The following is a 23797-nucleotide window of genomic DNA, read 5'->3' as shown; positions in this document are numbered from 1 at the left end:
TGTGTTATGGGTTCAGATCGCTCAAGACTTTAGGGTCACAGATATGATATGGTTTGGTATTAAGTAAAAAATATATACATATAAAAAAATTTATGCAATAATGATGTTACGGTGGCACAGTGGCACGATCGCCTCATAGCAAGAAGGTCGCTGGTTCAAGCCTCGGCTGGGTCAGTTGGCATTTCTGTGTGGAGTTTGCATGTTCTCCCCGTGTTCACGTGGGTTTCCTCTGGGTGCTCCGGTTTCCCCCACAGTCCAAAGACGTGTGGTATTGGTGAATTGGGTAGGCTAAAATTGTCCGAAGTGCATGTATGTGTGTGAATGAGTGTGTATGGATGTTTCCCAGTGATTGGTTGGAACTTAAAGGGCATCCACTGCGTCATATGCTGGATAAGTTGGCGGTACATTCCGCTGTGGCAACCCAAGATTAATAAAGGGACTAAACCAAAAAGAAAATGACTGAATAATGCAATACTAAAACAAATATACTACTAAACTAAGTGCTTTTTAAGTTTTCCAGGTACAGTATCTAGTAGCTTTAAGGTACGAAACTATATAACCTAAAGGGGAAATATTATTAACCCATTTGTGCCCAAATTTTAAAAAATTGTCTCATGCATGTAGCCTTGTTAATAGTGTCCTATATGAAGATGTTTTGCATTTATTTTCTCCAGGTTTTAGATTTTTTTTCAAGAAAATCATATTTGAATACGAAGCAACTATAGTTGCTGATGGGTGAATATGTTGTAAGAACCCTTCAGTGTAAAATTTTAATAGGAGGAGACCATTTAGCATTCAATAACTCATCAACTCAAAACAACTGCTTTCAAAAGATCCATTCATATTCATAAACGCATTTATTCATACATTTTATTTTCGGCTTAGTCGCTTTATTAATCTGGGGTCGCCACAACAGAATGAACCGCCAACTTATCCAGCACTTGTTTTACGCAGCGGATTCCCTTTCATCTGCAGCCCATCACTGGGAATCACCCATACACTCTCATTCACACACATGCACTATGGACAATTTTAGCTTACCCAATTCAACTGTACCACATGTCTTTAGACTTGTGGGGGAAACCGGAGCACCTGGAGATGTGAACAAGGGGAGAACAAGCAAATTCCAAATACAATATCCAAACATAAAAGACTTTTGATATTAGCAAATAGCAAATGATCTATCATTGTATAATTTCATGAATATGAAAACACAAAGAACTAATCCATTTGTCTTAAAGCGATTAAACACACACAAGTTTCCCCAACAGACTACTGTGTCAAAAAGATAAATGAAAAAGTATATACAGTTGAAGTCAGAATTATTAGCCCCCTTGTTTATTTTTTACCCAATTTCTGTTTATCAGAGAGAATATTTTTTCAGCACATTTCTAAACTTAATAGCTTTAATAACTCATTTTTAATAACTGATTTATTTTATCTTTGTCATGATGACAGTAAATAATATTTGACCAGATATTTTCCAAGACACTTGTAAACAGCTTAAAGTGACATTTAAAGGCTTAACTAGGTTAATTAGGTTAACTATGCAGGCTAGGGTAATTAAGCAAGTTAGTGTATAACGATGGTTTGTTCTGTAGACTACTGAAAAAATATATAGCTTAAAGGGGCTAATAATATCGACCTTAAAATGTTTTTTTAAAAATCAAAAACTGATTTTATTCTAGCCAAAATAAAACAAACAAGCATTTCCCTTAAGAAAAAATATTATCAGACAAACCGTGACAATGTCCTTGCTCTTTTAAACATCATTTGGGAAATATTTAAAAAAGAAAAACAAATCAAAGGGAGGCTAATAATTCTGACTTCAAGTATATATAGTTAAAGACAATTATTAAAAATATTGCAGTAATTAATTATAATTATCAATTAATGCAAATATTAATATATAAAAAATTTAAAACAGTTTTAATGTCTTATTGTCTACAAAGCAAAATCACTAGAGTAGAGAGTATTTGGTCCCACACTACAGTTACAGCAGTCAAAGAAAAAAAAAAAAAATCAAGAGTCAATAAGTAAATACACAAATGTAAGTACATACCACAATGATGTCATCTAACAAAATAAATATTTTCAGTAAATCTCACTACAGACTTCTGTAGACATCTGACTGAACTCTGTTGCCTGTGAAATGACAGCTGTTGGAGCTTTCATTCGCATTGAATAATGACAACAACCCTGCAAAAACATTTGGTAATCAACTGTCTATGCCGATTTATCAGCAAAACCGATACATCAGTCGACCTCTAGTTAATATATAGTTAGCAATTGTTTTTCTTTCTGCTTAGAATGCTTTTTCCTTCTTATTTTTCAGGAATTGCTCGCAGTAGAACCCCTTCAGCAAGCAGCACAGCACATGAGAGCCCTGAGGTGCATTTGGGCGAGCGAGTATTGGTGGTGGGACAAAGAACAGGAGTTGTACGATTTTACGGCAAGACCAGTTTTGCTCCAGGTACGACACTATTGCTTTTCTAACCACCTGCAGTACATGATATCCCTGTGAAGTGTGCTACAGGTCGGGGTTAATTGCACATTTAGAGCAATTCAATGGCTACTCTTTTGCTAGTGTTCTTGGATCCCTCTCTTTTATATGAGACCTCCGGATGAATTAAAGCCATATTTCAGTTGCAGCGTAAATGTTCCACTGTGTCTAATATCACACAATGGATAGCGAAACATTTAATAAACGTGAAAAAGGCCAGCCACTCAAATTCGCTTAATGCACACTTTACCTGTCATTCTGCTTGCAGTTTATGTCTGCTACTCTCAGGTCTTTAAGTTGAATGCAGCAGTTTTCAAATGTATACCGTATAAAGGTTGTTCGCTTAATGGATCTGGAACTCAGGTGAGCTCAGCAGTTCTTCAGCACTGTGAAGTTAGACATTGCATTTACTGCCATTTAAGGTACACTTGATATTTTTCAAGGACACTCAGAGAATTGCAGGGCTCTTTGCTTATTTTACAAAATTGTTTGCAGAAGTTACATAAAAGTAAACAAACTTACCACTTTTTAAAAAGACATTGATCTGAAATCCTATTATAAATGTTATACCTTATATACATTGGACGCAAGGGATAGAAAGAAAATTGTAGTCAGGAATTATGTCTACTGATCTCTATTTCTGTACTATCTCTACTCTGTCTCTATACTATCTATACGTTCTACAAGCAATTGCACAGCTTTAGAAATGGATAAATGAATTCCAATGCAATGTATTTTTTGAACTATACTATTAAGAAATGGGCGATTCATTCCGCTGTGGTGACCTCAGATTAATAAAAGGACTAAGCCGAAAAGAATAAATAAATGAACATTAAGAAATGCCAAGATGTGCAAACATTTTTTTTTATTTGTCATGTAAGTTTTATTTGGTCATTGAATAGACTTAAAATAATCACAAGTTCCACGATTAATTTTCTGATATACATAATCTTACAAAAACAAATGAACTTTAAAAAATTAATTTCGAGAGGAGAAATGTATGATCGACTACAGCTGATCCTTATCACTAATCATTGACTAGCCTATCGGATCATTCCAAAATTACTATAAATATATATCCTGCCTAAACTTCATTCCATATCTTCATTTTGGAAAACCCTACCTCTAACCTTCTCTTTTCCCTCCTCCTCAATTCTATGATCAGGCAACACAGTGGCTGGCGCTGCTGCCTTGCAGCGGGAGGGCCAATGGTTTAAGTTTTAATTGAGCCCGTCTGTACTCTCTGCGCAGAGCTTGCATTTTCTCCCCGTGTCCACGTGGGTTTTCCCCAGGTACTCCGGTTTCCTCCCATAGTCTAAAAACATGTACATATGCAAATTGTAATAACAGTCACAAGCACTTAATGCATACACACTGTGGTCCCGTTTACACTACTACGTTTTAGTTTGAAACGCACAACTTTTGCTACGGTTACGCCATCCGTCCCTACTATGCCTAAGTTTTCGAGCCCCGAAACCAGAGCGTTTTGAAAACGCTGGAGAGGCCGTTTTTATTATTATTATTATTATTATTATTATTATTATTATTATTATTATTATTATTATTAATAATATTATTATTATTATACATAGTTTGATAATTATTTATTATGTGCATTTAGTCTGCTAAAATGCAATTGGATATTTGTGCCAGAATGCAGCTGGTTCTTGGTCTGGAAACTCCAGAGTGGCTGAACTGTTGCCATAAAAAATCTCAAACACAGACTCTCCAGTTCACTAATTAATGACTGCTGAGTGCTGTTGAACTCAACTCTGAATTTTGTGTGGAAGGCATTTTAATGTATCAAGCGGTGCAGCATTTTCATCAAAATCAGTTGAAAAAACTAAAACTAAACCGTATAGTTGGAGAACAGTACAATACAGCACCAGTAATGATTTGCTGTGCACATTATTCTCATAAGGGAAACTGAGTGACAAAATACACTATGCACATGATAAATGATGCATGTGACGTATGATTTTAATAAAATTAAGCAACACATGAGAACTTTTTTTTTATCTGAATATGTCAGTTTCTCTGCCATTTTAATATGTCACCTGGGATACTTTCTTTTCTTTCAAAAATTGTCTCTGCATTTGACTCACTATCACACACAATATGTCTATAAAATAATGGAAAATTTAAAACAGATAAGTAAATACATTGAAATACAATTTGTGTGTAAATGTAAATATGTATTTGTAAATATTTGTGTGTATTTTATCATTCAACAGCGCTTGTATTAGTTTTGTACAGCATTTATTTAGCATTGATATTTTAAATATGAAGTACTTTAGCAGAAGTCTTTAGATACCATTTTTTTTCTCTCATGACAACTCTGAGTGACTTAGTAAAGCAATGAATAAGGTAAGACTATACAATAAGGTTTCATTAGTTAATGCTTGTTAATGTATTTACTAACATGAAGTAAGTAGGAACAATACTTATACATGATGTATTAATCTTCAGTTCAATGTTTACTAATTTATTATAAAATCCAAATTAATATTTTTTTTGACATTAGTTAATGAACAGTGATTTACTCAAATTATGCACAAATTTGCTGGCACAGGACAAACGAAATAAATACCCTGAAATCAAGCAGATTACCAAGACTTTTTTTTTATTCACCATGAGCCATGGAAGACATTTATCTATGTGTGCCTTGGCTACTTTTCAGATTTAACTCTAACAAACTACTCTATGTATGTGTAACCCCGCCGGTCCTATACGACGCAAGCCGAGGACTGGGGGGGTTACATATGCCTGTGCTACTTTGCTGAATGGATTAACACTAGTGTTCTAGACTATGTACAGATGAAGTCAGAATTATTAGCCCCCCTGTTTATTTTTTCCCTAATTTCTGTTTAACGGAGAGAAGATATTTTCAACACATTTCTAATCATAATAGTTTTAATAACTCATTTCTAATAACTGATTTATTTTATCTTTGCCATGATGACAGTAAATAACATTTTACTAGATATTTTTCAAGACACTTATTTACAGCTTAAAGTGATATTTGAAGGCTTAACTAGGTTAAGTAGGTTAACTAGGTAGGTTAGAGTAATTAGGCAAGTTATTGTATAATGAAGGTTTGTTCTGTAGACTATTGAAAATAAAAAAATTGCTTAAAGGGGCTAATAAGTTTGACCTTTAAATGGATTTTTAAAAAATTTAAAACTGCTTTTATTTTAGCCGAAATAAAACAAATAAGACTTTCTCCAGAAGAAAAAAATATCATCAGACACACTGTGAAAATTTCCTTGCTCTGTTAAATATCATTTGGGAAATATTTTAAAAAAGAAGAAAAAAATCAAAGGGGGGCTAGTAATTCTGACTTCAACTGTATATATAAAATGTATTTATTTTTTTAAATTACGAACTCCAATCAATGGATTTCTTCAAATGCACATACAGTGTGTGCTGCTGACTTATACGATGTATTACGCATACCTTAAGATGAGTAGACAAATGTACGCAACATTGTATGAGTAATATACAGTATAAAGTTATACAGTAACGCCAAGTTGTTTTCTTGGTTTTCGTCTTCATCTGTGGTAAAAATATTTTGTGATATAAGCAGTACCCATGAGATGTGTTTATTCATTGAGCATTTGCTATGATTTTGTTTTACATGATGCGTCATATGTCATATAAATCAGTTGCAAATAACGTACATTTGATCTCTGTCGGAACCAGCGATTATAGTTTATAATGTGATAATTAGGAATATTTTGGTTACAGAAACACATTAATCCACCGCTTGGTGATGTATGGGTTAGTTTTACGACAGATTTATGCACTTCTGGAAACTTCAAAAGAAAAAACCCTTCCCAACACATTATACAGCATAAAAGAGCCAGGATAAAATTTAAAACCACATCGACTGTGTTTGTCTGAAAAAATAAATCATATACACTATAGATGTATTTTTATTTATTTATTCATTTTTATTTTATTTTTTTTCTTTCGCCGCTGTCACCACTAACTTGCATGGTTTGGGATCGGTAAGGCAGGGCATTGATTGATTTGCTCTTCAGTGTTTGTACTCTCAGTAGTGATTATTAAACCACACTGAACTGAGCTAAACTGAACTGAACTTAAACACTAAAAACTGAACCACTGTTCCAATTTACTATGATCTTTTATGTGAAGCTGCTTTGACACAATCTACATTGTAAAAGTGCTATACAAAGAAAGGTGAATTGAATTGAATTGAATAGATAGCTTAATGTTAAGTAAATTATGGGATAACTTTAATTTTTGGGTGAACTACTTTTTTTGGAAGTCATGATACCCCCCTGTTTCAGCAGGGTGTTTTCACACCTCTAGTTTGAAAAAAGTCAGGAAAGTGGGTGTGTCCAGCTCTGTTTAGGTGGGAGTGTCGGGGGAGGGAAAGAGGGATAAAAGAATAAAAATGGTAGTTTCCGTTTGAGCACATGCTGATTTTTTTAAACAAACACAGACACAGGGGAGAAAGACAGTGACTGTGTTTACATGGACATCAGTAATCGAATTATTTGCCAAATTAATAATTTTTCGATTTTAACTGCAGTTTGGCACTTTCACTTTCATGTAGGAACATTTCTAGCATGCCCCTGTGACAAAGGAGATGCTGGAAGAGTATTATTTTTTATGGAATGTTTGATACCATACGGCGAATGGGAGGAAAAAAAAAACTCTGCATTTCTCAGTAAGTTAGATGCACTCAGTAGGTAGCGTCAGAAATCTGTGTGTATAGATTATCCTGTCACAAAATGCGCCAAAAAACCTACACAAAGGTAATAGTTTGATTAAGGTGTTTACATGTTTACATTCGGAGAGCAGCATTTATAGAGGATCTTTAAGTCTATAATATCATACTATAATATTGCAGTGATATTAACATACTGTAAACTTAGTAACTAAATAATTTTGACTAAGGTACGTCTTTAAAAACTGAAAGAGTATTGCTGACGATACAAACTAACTTTGCCATCTGAATTAACAAACAAAGAACACCGATCACACGCACTTACCAAATCTGTAGAGACGGGACAATCAACACCAACTGGAGCCTTGTCATTTTTAAAATTAGACGAGCGGCAAATCTGGATTTCACCAGATCCGAAAAGTTCTCTGGTAAAAATGTTCCTTACAAACGTATTTCTGTGGCGTGTCACGTGCATTGTAATCCACAGAAGAGTCCAGCTGTGCTCTCATAGCAGTGAAATGAAAACAAAACCTTCATTGCAGCACATTAATAAACAAAACACTGACGACCCGTGTCTCCAAATTCTTGTTCTTCCACTTGTTTTGGCAGCAAAATGTGGTGACGCTCTGCCGTCTGAACGCTGTAATAGGTAAAAACAGTCTTTGAAACTATCATGCTTCATAGAGCGTGCTGATTGGTTTGAACCAAGTCTTTCTCATGAGTTAATGCTGCACACTCAGAGACGTCACAATGTACTTACAGGTAGAGATATCCACTCTCCACGTTGGAATACATGCAAGTATCTAATCGCCGTGATGCAGATTTAAAAATTCATTTCAAACCGGAAGAATGAATTTACTCGAAATAACGCAAAAACAACCAATTTTTTGTGAAATAAATGTGTCGTAATAGTGTTTTTATCAGCGTGGAACACTTATATGACTGTCAACACCTCATAAACAATGGGTTTTGGTGTCTCGTGACCCTTTAAAAAATAATAATAAAAATAACTAAACCTGTAACTTGGAATTGTTAAGTTGACTGAACTTATTTTTTTATCATTATGTTTTATTTTTATCTAATAACTTTAAAACAACTGATTTACTCATATTTATTTTTTATTTTAAATAAAGTCAACTATTTACTTTTTACAGTGTACTAGAAAGGAACTGAACCTAAGTGCCTTTACGTGGCAGTGAAGATTCAACTAGATAATCATCTTTTTCTATTCGTGTGTTTTTTTTTTTTTCCAAGAACATGAATCTTATCTGCCCTATCCATGCAGTTTTATTGATAGGCTACCGAAGGCTCTAAGGTGAAAACTATTTTCCTCTCAATCTGCCCTTTTCATCTGCTCTTCGAACATTCATAGAATACCCCTCACCCTGTGTTTTGTGCTCTGTGCTTTGTTTACTAAAAAGCAACTGTTTGTTTGCTCCTGCATTACAAAGCTTTTGGAAGGAATGACTGGATTTACTCAAATCGCAGGATTTGATATTCGTTTGTTTAGGCTCAAGCTGTAGTGAGAAAGGACAGATTGGAGATTGTTTACCCAAGCTCAGGTCGACGAGAGAATAGCTACATTTCACAAAATGCGCCTGCTTCTACACTGTGTGTGCGCGTGTGTCCCTTACAGGATTTTGGTTGGGGATTGAGTTGGACAAGCCGAGCGGAAAGAATGACGGATCAGTTGGAGGAGTACGATACTTCAGCTGTCCTCCCAAACACGGAGTCTTCGCTCCACCCTCACGAGTTCAGAGGCAAGTGCGCCACAGAGACTTTACGGTCCTAATCGCATCTTAACTGAGTTTTATTTCTGCGTCTCGCTGACTTTTAGCTTGATTATTTCTAGCCGACTGTGTCTTTGATTGTCGAACAGACATTTCGACCTTTCTGTGCAGAAGCATTAATAAGATTGTGCATCGACATTTGCAAGTCATTTCTGCATGAGGGACATAATAGCCCCGGCAGAAGCTAATGCCCTGCCCTTGTCCTGAAAGACATTTCAAATTAGATCCCATGTTGGGATGTCTGATTAAAATTGGTGGCATAATCAGCTTTTTTTAGACAAATCATTTATCAGCACTGTATATATTTGCTGTACTTTCCCCCCAAGATTCTCACTTTTAACTTACAGTATTAATTGTACATTTGTACACATTGGTTTTCTTAGGGCAGTTTTATTATAAATCTAGTTATGTCTTATTTTGCATAAGTGTATTTTTGGCAACAATATTGGATGGGTCAAAATTATTAGTTTTAAATTTATGCCAAAAACCGTTAGATAAATTGTAAATGTCTTACTGTAAATATACCAAAACAATTTTTTTATCAATAATATGCATAGCTAATATCTTATTTTAGACTATTTTAAAGGCAATTGTATCAGTATTGAGTTTTTTTCTGATGATGTATAAATCTCAATTTCCAAAAAATGGAAACATATGTATGTGTGTATATATATGTGCATGTGCGTGTGCGTGTGCGTGTGCGTGTGCGTGTGCGTGTGTGTGTGTGTATATATACTGTTGAGGTCAGAATTATTAGCCCCCCTTCGAATTTTTATTTATTTTTTCTTTTTTAAATATTTCTCAAAGGATGATTAACAGAGAAAGGAAATTTTCACTGTATGTCTGATAATATTTTTTCTTCTGGAGAACGATTATTACTTATTTGTTTTAGTTCGGCAAGAATGAATTAATCAGTTATGAGAAAGGAGTTATTATAACTCTTATGTTTAGAAATGTGTTGAAAAAAATCTCTCCGTTAAACAGAAATTGGGGAAAAAAATAAACAGGGGTTAATAATTCTGGGGGCTAATAATTCTGACTTTAATTGTGTGTGCGTGTGTGTATATATATATATATATATATATATATATATATATATATATATATATATATATATATATATATATATATATATATATACACACATATATAAATATATACATGCACACACAATTGAAGTATATTATTAAGTATTAATAATTAAGTGTATTATATATATATTATATATTATTTATTATTTTTATTTTTTTCAACATAAAGAAAGTTTATGTTGTGGAAAAAAGTGGATGGATACAAGTAGAGCTTGCTTGTTTTTACGCAATATTTGTAATATTTGGCTAAGAAATAATAAAAAAATAATAATTTTTGTATTATTAGTTTATTATTTTATTATTAAATGTATTAAATTATAATAGGACATATGATAGGACAAATACAAATCTTTTCCATCTGGGCCATTTGAAAATTCCTTAGCGTTTATCCCTTTATGAATCTAAAATTTTATTCATAACGGTCTTTAAAAAAGTCCTAAAAGTTTAGCCAAAATAGCCCATTCGGTTCAAAAGTTTTAACAATAAACATAAGTGAAAATTTGGACAAGTGGTGGCGCTAGAGAGTTTGAGATAGAGACTTCAGGTTTGCTGTGGTTCGTGTTGACACTGCCCTCTATCATTGTGCCAAAATATACAACTTTCCTGTGTACAGATATGGGCTGCTATTTAAATCCGGCGGAAGAAGAAGCGGAAGAAGAATAAAACTAATAGGAACGCTAACGGAAGCAATAGGTGCCATCACAGCTTCGCTGCTTGGCCACTAAAAAATGCTACAACAATTATAATATATTGATTAAATAGATTTTGTCTGAATGTGTGCTGCGATAATATCACACGGCACATCTAAATCAGGTCACATGCTTAAGGAGAAGTGCAGCGATGTGCTGGAAATTCAGCTTTTTGTCAGTGAAAGTCAGGAAAAGTCCTTAAATTTGGCGTAGATTGGGAACCCTGCATTTTTAATAAAACAAATGTTGTATTTGACTTTTACTTCTTTCATTTGACACCAAGATACTGTAAAATTGCTTATTTTCCACTTTCTTTTGATTCAAACCAAAGCTCTTTATTTTTATTCGATTTACTTCCCTTCAGTCAGTCTTCCATTATGGCTGTAATCCTTTCTATCAGCAGCGATCTGCCCCCCGTTTGTCCCCCTGTAGCTTTTACAGCTTTTATTCCCCTGCTGGTTATTTAACAAATGATCAATGTTCGTATCACCTTCCATCTGTCATGAATCATATATTCTTAATTCTGAGCCATTCACCTGTGCCGTACTCCTCTTTTTCTGGCTCATTGTATTCCTGCAGCTGACTGACTGATAAGCACATTGTTCTAGAAGCTTTCTTTCGTTCTGTCTTCTTAATTAACCCTCAGGGCAGCGACAGACACAGTGCTAGCCGAGCCAATGGAGAGATCCCAACCTGTCTTTGCACACATTTTTTTTTCATGTGGCAGAGGCGTTTTAAGTCAAATTGAAATAAAAAAATAGACTCTTTACTTTCCTGATGCATATTACGAGCCCTAGAGGAATTCTTCATCTACCATTTATTTTTCAATTATTCTGCGTTTTAGGATTTTTTTTCTTTTATGACTTTTTTTTTTTGTAACATAAAACAAGAGTTAAAAGTAATATCTTTGTCCAATATGGGAAACTGTCCAAAGTTGCTTTAAGCACCCATAATTAATAAATAAAAGAATGTAATCCCATAACTGAACGGCAATATTTTGGCTAAATTTTGTGAAAAAAAAAAAAAAAAACGAGTAATGTCTTTGTCCATATAATGCAATATGGGAAGTTGTTCAAGTTATTCCTTTAAAAACACCCATGGTTATGAGATAAAATAATGCAATCTCATAATTGAACAGTAATATTTTGGCTAAATATATTTCACTTGACATTTATACTCACAGTGGATATTCAGACTTGCATTCTTACTGAAGCTGTCATTAAATGTTTAAATCAATTAATTAAGCAGCCAATCAACCAACAAACAATTATCCAACCAACCATCCAATCAGCCAACCAACCAACCAACTAACCAAAAATCAGCCAACCAACAAACCAACCAACCAACTAACCAAAAATCAGGCAAACAACAAACCAACCAACAATTAGCCAACCAACCAACCAATCAGCCAGCCATTGACCAACAATCAGCCAATCAAACTATTCAACCAACTAACAATCAGCTAACCAATCAACCAACCAGCCAAATGACAGATTGATCGACCGCTTAACCAACCAACCAACCAACCAATCAGCCAACCAGCCAGCCAACCAATCAATTAGCCAGCCAACCAACCAACAGTTCAGCCAACCAACCAACCAACAGACCAACCAATCAACAATCAGACATACTGTGAAAATTTCCTTGCTCTGTTAAACATAATTTGGGAAATATTTAAAAAAGACAAAAAATAATTCCAAGCGGGGCTAATAATTCTGATATCAACTGTACATGTGTCATCAACAATGATTGCTGTGCAGGAAGTGATTGCTATAAAATATGTTTTAAGTATTCTAACCCACCCCTTTAACACGCTTGTAGTTTGGCTTCAAAACACTGTGTTTGTTTTGCAAGGATTAAGAATCTTCAAGTTTTCATCCACTTGCATTACATGGCTCACAGAGATGGGTTATTTAATAATTTCAAAAAAAGTCAGCCCATATATAACACTATTCTAGTGGTTTTTATTTTTTTGGATATTTTATTAAATTAAACATAACATTACCTTTGCCTTTAACATGTTGATGTACTTCCAACTGTAACAAAATATTTGTTAGGGGCGGGGCTTTTTTTTTTTGCCTATCAATCCCTCATAGCAAATTAACTGTAAGGGGGCGTTGTTAAGAATATTGTGGTTAAAACTGTCAAACTGATGTCAACACAGAAGGATCACCACTACAAATGCAGTATTCAGCAAATATTCAGATTTTAATTGAAGATAACATAACTAATTTATTTTAAGTAGATTAACTTATATTAATTATTCACCTAAATAAAAACAATGTGTTGATTTCACACAGACTTTAAGTCTGGCTCTGTTGTGGTATAAAAGAACCTTACTTGTACTCCATTTAGTCCCCAATAGACTTGAATTCAACCTGAAATCTGTCCAGTATAAAGGTAAAATGGGTACCATGTATTATTTCATGCTTACTTCAAAAATTATAATTTCAAAGTTTTTTACCTGTCCACTGGAGATAATTTCCTTTTTCTTCTTTGTTTCTGTCCGATCATAAAGGTTCGAGAGTCTGCTTTATATTTATATCAGATTGTTTGTGCCAGTTTTGACAAGCATTTGTCAAAATAAACCCATGTGACTGTCACTATTTTGAAGTGATATATTTGTTGTTTGACAGCTTACAGAGAATACGCAAGGGTAAAATAATGCGTCTTGACAGTTTTTTGGCAGTGCATCAGTTGTAAAAGTGCAGTGGAGGAAGTAATACTGAACGTTCACTTTGTTTTAACTAGCAGGATTCATGGCTCAGTGGACTGTCTGTCAGAGCTGTCCTCGTCTCGGATGAACTATTCCTTCACAGGTGAGCCATTCCGCTTGTCTGTTGTCTGATTCCCTTTTCCCTGTCAAAGCTTTGTAAGACTGAACACAGTTTAGTCATTCTTTTTCCACACAAAACTGTCAATTTTCAGGAATTTGGTCATTTAATTAAGCAGATGTACAGTGGAAGTCAGAATTATTAACCACCCCCCCCCCCCCCCCCATGTTTATTTTTTCCCCAATTTCTGTTTAACCGAAGATTTTTTCAACACATTTCTAAACATAATAGTTTTAATAACTCATCTCTAATTACTGATTTATTTTATCTTTGCCAGGATGACAGTAAATAATATTTTTCAAGACACTTCTATACAGCTTACAGTGACATTTAAAGGCTTAACTAAGTTAATTAGGGTAACTAGGCAGGTTAGGGTAATTAGGCAAGTTATTGTATAACGATGGTTTGTTCTGTTGACAATCGAAAAAAACATAAATGTTGTTTAAAAAATTAAAAACTTTTTATTTTATTCCTTTTTTTTATTTTATTTTTTTATTCTAGCCGAAATACAGCAAATAAGACTTTCCCCAGAAGAAAAAATATTATCAGACATACTGTGAAAATTACCTTGCTCTGTTAAACATAGTTTGGGAAATATTTAAAAAAGAAAAAAAATCAAGGGGCTAGGGTCTAATAATTCTGACTTCAACTGTATATGTTTGTTATAGGTATTCGCCGCACTTTCAGCACCTCCTCAGCCATTGCCACACAGAGAGAACCAAGTCGCAAAGCTCAAGCAAGCAGGTGAGAATAATGTTAAATGACTAAATTATATAAATGTATATTTTTACATTTCTAGCCACTCTTTATGTTAAGGTACACCTATTACTATTAATAAACTATTGACTAAAACGTTTAGCTCAATAAACTACTAAACAGCTGTTTAATAATAGTTAGTAATTAGAGATGTGATCAGGCAATAGGGATGTAGTATAAGATCATATTTTATAGGTATAAATATCCTAATAATAGGTAATAGTCCAGTAGGTAATAATAGGCCAGTAAAACTGGGAGTTGGTACTTCATCCAAAGTGTTACCAAACTTTTTTTGAGTCACTAAAGACTCACTAAAACAAACAAAAAAGTTTTAATTAAGCCAAACACCATGTTTATTTAATAATCTGTTAATTAGTTAGAATAGTTAGCTGATTCCGGCATTTATTATTTCCCTTAGGGCTGTTGATATAATCATTCCATATCGATTTCTGTTGTTGAAATATAAATGTTTATATAAAAAAACAAGTTTATCTAAACATAATAAAAATATTGAATATACAATATAATGTGGGCCCCAGGACCACGAAACCAAAGTTAGGTGGCGTGGGTATATTTTTGGCAATAGCACACATTGTACAATGCTCAGCACAATTGAGTACACCCCGTTTATTTATTTTTTATCCATTTCTCAGTTAATATAGGCAATCTATTTTGGTGCATTTAAACAAAACATATTTATTTAACAGATATAGTTATTAAAATAATGTTTTAGTGACCAAACATATTTAGAAATTAAAAGATAAGACAATTATCATTATCAATTATCATATAATAATTTTTCAATTTATAATTTTTTTTTTGATTCTCTTAATTTTTCCTTATTTTTTAATTTGTATTTAATATTATTCTATAACATCAATTTGGCTGTACTAGTTTTTGGACCGTTACCATAAGTTATTTTGTTAGATAAGCTCCAGATTTGGCTTCAGTATTGACTTAGCCAATGTACTTGCACAAATATAATATTGTGTAGCTTCCTATTAAAAATATGAATTTAAAAGATTTGTGAGGAGTGTACTTATGTACAATGAAGCTGGGAAATATTCATAGCGCTTCACTTTTTCCACATTTTTTAATGTAAAAGTCTTATTTCAAAATGGATTAAATTAATTTATTTTTTAGAAATTGTTGCCAATTTATTAAAAATAAAAAACCTGAAAAACCACATGTACATAAGTATTCACAGCCTTTGCTCAATACTTTGTTCATACTTACATTCATAATACATTCATAATACTTCAATTAAAGCCTCAAGTCTTTTTGAATATGATGCCACAAGCTTGGCACACCTGTCTTTGGGAATTTTTGCTCATTTCTCTTTGCAGTACCTCTCAAGCTCTATCAGGTTGGATGGAAAGCGACGATGTACAGCCATTTTCAGATCTCTCCAGAGATGTTCAGTAGGATTTAGGTCAGGGCTCTGGCTCGGCCACTCAAGGACATTCACCGAGTTGTTGTGAAGCCACTCCATTGATATTTTGGCGGTGTGCTTTGGGTCATTGCCCTGCAGGAAGATAAACTGTCGCCCCAGTCTGAGGTCAAGAGCACGAAGTAGGTTTTCATTTAGGATGTCTCTGTCCATTGTTGCATTCATCTTTCCCTCTATCCTGATTAGTCTTCCAGTTCCTGCTGCTGAAAAACATCCCCACAGCATGATGCTGCCACCACCATGCTTCACTGTAGGGATGGTATTAGCCTGGTGATGAGTGGTGCCTGGTTTTCTCTAAATGTAACGCCTCTCATTCACTCCAAAGAGTTAAATTTTTGTCTCATCAGACCAGAGAAGTTTGTTTCTTATGGTCTGAGAGTCCTTCAAATGCCTTGGCAAATGTCTGGCAAATTCCAGGCGGGGAGTGGCTTCCGTCTGGCCACTCTACCATACAGGCCTGATTGGTGGATTGCTGCTCAGTTTGTTGTCCTTCTGTAAGGTTCTCCTCTCTCCACAGAAGAATGCTGGAGCTCAGACAGAGTGACCATCAGGTTATTGATCACCTCCCTGACTAAGGCCCTTCTCCCCCGATCACTCAGCTTAGATGGCCGGCCAGCTCTAGGATGAGTCCTGGTGGTTCCAAACATCTTCCAATAAAGGATTATGGAGCCCACTGTGCTCATTGGAACTTTCAGAGCAGCAGAAACGATTCTGTAGCCTTCCCCAGTCTCGTGACTCGAGAAAATCCTGTCTCGCAGGTCTACAGACAATTCCTTTGTCTTCATGCTTGGGGCGAAAGACTAATCGAACCGTCTAGTAGCTGGTTCCATTTTGTGCTTTGACATGCACTGTCAAACCTGGGACCTTATATAGACAGGTGCATGCCTTTTCAAATCATGTCCAATCAACTGAATTTACCGTAGGTGAACTCCAATTAAGCTGCTGAAACATCTCAAGAATGATCAGTGGAAACAGAATGTACCTGAGCTCAACTTAGAGCTTCACGGCAAAGGCTGTGAATACTTATGTACATGTGACTTTTCAGCTTTTTTATTTTTAAAATTTCAAAAAATCTTCTTTCACATTGTAATTATGGGGTATTGTGTGGAGAACTTTAAGGGAAATAAATGAATTTAATTCATTTTGGAATAAAGCTGTAACATAAAAAATGTAGAAAAAGTGAAGCACTATGAATACTTTCCGGATACACTGGGTGCTAAGTTTGTGATAATTGCACCCGTGATACTTTATTGATATAGCCAAGTATCCATATTTATTTAAAGGTACAAAAGATATGAATTAATTCATCAGCTTTGCACTACTACCGTTTACCACTTAGACAGTACAGGAGGTGGCACTTCTTGTAGTGTCGGGTCGAACATCTATCAATGTTACAATTCCACAAAATATCTGTTCTGTTAATAAAATACATCTTATAATTTTTTTTGTGCATTGCCCCCCTTCGTTTACAAATATCATGATATTTTGTGGATTGTTTTCTTGTGATATATATTCTTGTGATATATCAGAGGCAAAATATAATGATAGTATCGTATCGTATTATTGTACCTGAATATCTGACTCTACTTATTTCACTTTTATCTTTGCCCTCTATTATTTATTTACGCTTGCAATATGTTTGATTCACTCCTCTACACAGTTATTCCAGTCAAAGTTAATGATTTAATTCCAAACAGAGCTATTCAAGTCATCTGCCAAAATAGTATTTCACTTTAGAAGTTGCTCCTAACTGCATACATTTAATCAATTCTAAAATGCATTTAATTCACTTATAAGCATCCCTACAGAAAACAATATTGCTTACTTCTGAATTGATGAAATTTATTAGTACTATTTTTCCTGTTGATCTCTGTGGATCTGATCTGTAGTATAGGAAATAACAGCAGCTTGACTGGTATAGCTTTCGCGTGTTATGTGCATGACACCATTAAAAGAACACTGAATTGGACAATTTAGTCATTTTCAGTCTCCAATATTTCATATTAGTATCAATAGGGTACACTTAAAAAATGCTAGATTATTTAAACCCAAATTGGGTAAAATATAAACCAACCCAAACATTGGGTTAAACTTGGTCCTATTAATTTAATTAAAAAAAGTTACCTCAGCAGTTGGGTTAGTCTCTATTACACCCAGTATTTTTTTTAGAGTGTATATGCATGGGGACTTTTAATTTTGAACAAGCCCACTTATGGACTTCTGGTCATGCCTTTTTAAACTCACCACAATTAGGAGCTGGTTTAAAATCAATCATCTTCACTGCCTGATTGAGATTCGATACAAAATGGGTTTAAATTATTTAGTTTCATAACTTTAAAATGTGGAAATTAATTTTACCGCAGTATTTTCAAGTGATTTTCTACGCTCAGCTGCAAATCCTGATGGAGTTTGAATTTAAACTGCATTCATGTCATTTTACGCTAATACGCTTTAAACAAATAAATGAATGCTTAAGTTTATTTAAAGAACTATATTTTGATTAAATCACATTAGCGGTGCTGTAAAAGGAATCTTGTCAAATTAAAAATAGTCACATCAACCTGGAAGTGTATCGGTGGCTGACAACACATTCCACATTCCATTCTATTTTTTCCATACCATACTTTTAGTATCCCATTGTCAAATACTCTTTGCCTTCTGTTGTCGTCCCTCAGGAACCGTTCCAATAATTTGCGTCGCCGCTGGAGCACAGTCAGCGCTGGCTGGGGTGCATCAAGGGCAAACAGCAGCGCTGGCCCAGGGCCTATTCGAGTGGGTGGCACCACCAGTTGTCCTGGCTCAGATGGCACTGTCAAACTCCACCTGGGCATGCAGGTCTTGCTAATTAGCGCCAATGAGATGGCCACCATCCGCTACATTGGCACAGCTGAATTTGCCCCTGGCCTCTGGCTGGGCCTTGAGCTGCGAAGCCCGAAAGGAAAAAACGACGGTTCTGTGGGCAGCCGACGCTACTTCAGCTGCCGACCTGGCCACGGGGTTCTGGTGCGACCCAGCAGGGTCACATACCGCGGTATCAACGGAGCCAAGCTGGTGGATGAAGGCAGCTGAGACCACCACACTCCAAAAACATGGGCTTCCCGTCTCTCCACCCATCTGGCTTTTATTTCCTGGGATTTGTTTTCACATTTCGGCCAAACTGAGCAGACTTTTTTTAGTCTTTCTCTCTAGCTGCACTAAGATTGAGATGTTTATAGCTGATAAACAGTTTAATATATTTTCCCGAACTAACTAAATGTTATGTTTGAGATGTATTGCATTTTAATTCTTCTGAGGTTTGACTTCAGATCCATCTGTTGAAGTAAACAGCAAACTCTGAGCACTTTAATAAAAGTATGTGGGCGAGGACAATGACTTGAACAGCAGGATTTAAGAAGTTCAGACAATTTAATAACTTCAATAACTGTGACTATATCAGCTCCTCAAATCCCCTCAGAAGAGAGCTCGAAAGGATAAAGCGTAGCTTCGACTCGTTTAGACAGGTGTAAGTCTCTTCAGAAAATGGCACTTATGTTCAGAAACTTTTCATCTTATTGCCAGAGAAGTTACAAATAAATAATAAGCACTTTAAAATCATTGTAATCTAAGATCTAACCAGCTGAGATTGTACTTGATTGTTCCACACTGTTGCAGTTGTTACTGCTAAAAGGCATATGGTGCATTGAAGTCATGTAGACTAAATCATATTTACATGTTTGTTGCACCTAATATTCGTTTTTGACGAATGGGAAATTTGAATATTTGCTTTTGTCAGTGAGAAACATGGCAGATTCAGTGATTTATGATTATATTAGAATTATATATACAGTTGAAGTCAAAATTATTAGCTCTCCTGTGAAATACTTAATAGAGAGATTTGTTTTTGTCACATTTTTAAACATAATATTTTCTCAAACTAATTTCTAATAACTAATTTATTATATCCATTTCAAGATGGTGCCAGGATGTTTGCCGGTTTAATCGGCTGGTCCTTGTTCCTTGTTACCAGTTTCATCTCGTGCATTGTTCTCTCCACTCTCATCTAAAAAATCTGATGAGCGTATTGCACGCTGGTTATGCCGCATGTTTTTGTCGTTGTACTCTGTGCGCTGTTAAGTCAGTCGCGTCTTTATCATTCTCCAATCAAACGATAGCTAAGGCGGAGTTTCCATTGAGTTGACTGCAGTGTTTGTGTTGTCAAGACAACTACAGAGACTTTTGAAGATAGAGGAAAGACTAGTGGTTACTGTTTTTTCACATGACTTCACAAATTTTGAATATCACAATATTATTAAATATTAAAATGATATCAATATCAATAGCAACACTCACGCACAATATGCAGCTGATTTAGTCATTACCTTGCAACACAATTTTTTTATTTCACTAGGCAATGACTGAATCTGCTGCGTATTGTGTGCGAGTAAAGTCGTACAGCTCTGGATAACTCAAAACAGCAACCACTAGTCTCTCCTCCATTTTCAGAAGTCTCTAAAGTCATCTTGACAACACAAACACTGCTGTCACCTTAACAGAAACCCCACCTCTGCTTTCATTTGATTGGTCAATGAAAAAGACGTGACTAACGTAGCATGCTTTTTCCACTCAGAGTTGACTTTTTTTCATGTGCGAGTGCGCAACGGCAAAAACGTGAGGCACAGCAGGCGGTTAAAGCACGAGGTGCTCAGGGCACATAAGCAGTGCGCAGAAAAACGCTCACTGCCATTAGTAAACAATTCAAAAGATGTAACGCAAAAGGTGTGATCAGCCCCTATTCTCCCTCTACATACTTCCTTCAAGTTTTTATTCATTATCTTTTTTTGAACGAGGATTCTCAAGGCTATGTGTAGTGGGGTAAAAATATTGACCTTTAAATTGTTTTAAAAAAGAAAGAAATAAGACTAAGAATAAGATTATAAGAAATACAGTGAAAATGTAATTACTCCGTTAAACATTAATTGTGAAATATTTGAAAAAGAACACAAATTTACAAATAATAATAATAATAATAATAATAATATTAATAATTATTATTATTATTATTAATATTATTATTATATTAGCATATATAGATCAATAGATGGATATCATTCAGTTCAGAAGTTCTTATCTGCGACAGTGCGAACACACGTTAACGGTCACACACCTCCATCAAGTGTGCATTTATACTGAAAAAAACAATGAAAATGTAGTGCATTGGGATGTAAAAACATGCTGTGTGTGAAATGACCGCTTAATTAGGTTTTTTTGTTGTTGTTTTGCTCTTGCTTGAGAGATTCATTATAGAAATTTTTGTCATTTTTATCTGTGATCAAAGATGCATTAAAGTTTATGAAAGCATTTTTTTGACAATTTTGAGCTAAATTTGACAAACTATAAATCATTATTATTATTATTATTATTATTATTATTATTATTATTATTATTATTATCATATATAGATCAGAAGGTGGAATTCGTGAAATTATGACATTCTTACCTGTGACAGATTGAACATGTTAACGGTCACACCTCCATCAAGTGTGCATTTACACTGAAAAAAAAAGTTGTTATTGTAGTGCATTGCTATGAAAAAAAAACATGTTGTTTGTGAAATGAACTCTTAATCAGTTATTTGTTTTTCTCTTGATTGAGAGATTCCTTATTTAAACTTTAGTCACTTTTATCAATGATCAAAGATGTATTAAAGTCTGTTAAAGCTAATAATTTTGACAAACTATAAATCATTATTATTATTATTATCATTATATGTAGATCAGTAGTTGGAATTCATGGAATTATGACATTCTTATCTGCGACAGCCTGAATACACGTTAACAGCCACACACATCCATCAAGTGTGCGTTTACATTAAAAAAACATTGTAAATGTAGTGCATTACTATAAAAAAAACATGGTTTATGTGAAATGAACCCTTAATCAGTTGTTTGTGTTCCTCTTGACTAAGAGATTCCTTATAGAAACTTTAGTCACTTTTATTATTAATCAAATTGTAATCAAAAGTCTATGAAAGATTATACCCAGACCAAACCATGAAGTCTAAATCAAGCTACCATTAGTACTTTGAGCATATATCACAGACATTTTTGTGACTTTTGTTTTCGATGATGTAGAGTCTTTAATAGCAGATCAAACAATTGTTAAGAACATTGAATTTAGAAGTTATTTATATTAGATAATGAAATACTGGATGAGAGTCTGAAAATTATTGCTTATCATTTGTGGGTGTTTGTTCGTATTTATTAGTTTTTTTTTTTTTGTTTGTTTTTTTAATTGAAGGATTTTTTGGATTGATTTATTTTGTTATTCACAGTTACGTAGCAAGCTTTTTAATTCTGCAATGTCTAGAGTTTAAATGCAGGAATCAGAGAAGAATGATTCCTTGATGATCATTTTGCACTAATGATGAAATGAATGAAAAGACATTGTTTTGGAACATTTCAGACATTCATATCAGAAACTCTGGAAGGAGAAATACTTGGGGGGTGAAAAATTACAACGAGCTAACGTTTTGTCAGAAAGACTATAACTGAAAAGGGTTATAAAATGAGACAATTTCCAATACAAGTTGGAGACTTATTGCACATTTCAGCTGGTTTCCACAGGGGTGTTTTGTACTATCTGTAAATGATCTGCTTAGCAGTGTGTTTGGGTGTATATTTTGTGTGAATTTAAATGTAATCTTGTAGCAGTGACATGCAGATCTTTGAATTACTCAGTGTAATTTGCAAGGAATGTCCGCTGATTACAATAAAAAGGTTATAATATATTTCTTTCTTTCTTTCTTTCTTTCTTTCTTTCTTTCTTTCTTTTCGTTTGTTTCCTTCTCCCTCCCTCCTTTCCTTAGTTTACACTACTTTAGTTTCTTAATCGGTGGTCACACTGCACTTTTCTCTCTATAGACTTCCGTTCGTACGTATGTGATTGTGGCAGACTGGAAATGCAAGCTGTAGACTTTCTGTAGACTTTGTGTGATTCAAACGTTTAGAGATGAAACTAAAGAAACAGTTGTTGTTTAATTTTATTGATGATTCCTAATATGAAATTTAATGATAAGATAGACAAGCAAATTTTGGAGAGTTTGATGTTTCCCTATTCAGCCAGTATGCCTGATCATACTGCCCGAGAGGTGTTTTAACGATGATCGCTGAGTGAAATGACTGAGTAGGGTCTGTCTGCTTACTGCAAGATGAGCGTAACATGAAGAGGCAATACTTGTAGTACGTTAGAGGCATGAATTTAAGTTATGGATACATGTCAAAACTATGTTGTTGGCAAGATGGCCCCGTACATCAGCTATTACAGTCTACACTTACTCCACACCTAAACCCAACCATCACAGTTATTAGCGTCTACACCTACAACAACCCTAAACCCAACCATCAGTTATTAACTTCTACACCTTCCCCAAACCTAAACCCAACCATCAGTTATTAACTTTTACACCTTCCCCAAACCTAAACCCAACCATCAGTCATTAACATCTACATCTTCCCCAACTCTAAACCAAACCATCGTCATAAACGTCTACACCTACCCCAAACCTAAACCCAACCATCAGTCATTAACTTCTACATCTTCCCCAACCCTAAACCCAACCATCATCGTCATTAATGTCTACACCTTCCCCAAACCTAAACTTAACCACCATCGTTATTAACATCTACACCTTCCTCAAACCTAAACCCAGCCATCAGTTATTAATGTCTACACCTACCCCACCCCTTTACCCAACCATCACAGTTATTAACGTCTACATCTTCCCCAACCCTAAACCCAACCATCAGTCATTAACTTCTACACCTTCCCCAAACCTAAACACAACCATCAGTTATTAACGTCTACACCTACCCAAACCTAAACCCAACCATCAGTCATTAACATCTACATCTTCCCCAACCCTAAACCCAACCATCATCATTAATGTCTACACCTACCCTAAACCTAAACCCAACCATCAGTCATTAATGTCTACATCTTCCACAACCCTA

The 23797-nt window shown here is 34.7% G+C and overlaps 1 protein-coding gene across 1 annotated transcript in view; it reads left to right on the top strand.

Moving 5' to 3' along the window:
* The window catches only part of zgc:103755 (uncharacterized protein LOC449988 homolog), a 103729-nt gene extending 81154 nt beyond the window's left edge, over window positions 1-22575 (top strand). The window contains exons 11-15 of the mRNA XM_056477114.1: window positions 2336-2473; window positions 8836-8959; window positions 13524-13588; window positions 14272-14347; window positions 18485-22575. Of these exons, the coding sequence (XP_056333089.1) occupies window positions 2336-2473; window positions 8836-8959; window positions 13524-13588; window positions 14272-14347; window positions 18485-18878 (797 nt within the window). The 3' untranslated portion in view covers window positions 18879-22575. The remainder of the gene's footprint in view (window positions 1-2335; window positions 2474-8835; window positions 8960-13523; window positions 13589-14271; window positions 14348-18484) is intronic.
* Window positions 22576-23797: the final 1222 nt, after the last annotated feature.

This window comes from Danio aesculapii, chromosome 17 (genome assembly GCF_903798145.1).
Source record: "Danio aesculapii chromosome 17, fDanAes4.1, whole genome shotgun sequence".
Taxonomy (NCBI): domain Eukaryota; kingdom Metazoa; phylum Chordata; class Actinopteri; order Cypriniformes; family Danionidae; genus Danio; species Danio aesculapii.
The sequence above is the reverse complement of the archived record's forward strand: the minus strand, read 5'-3'. Positions and strand labels throughout refer to the sequence as shown.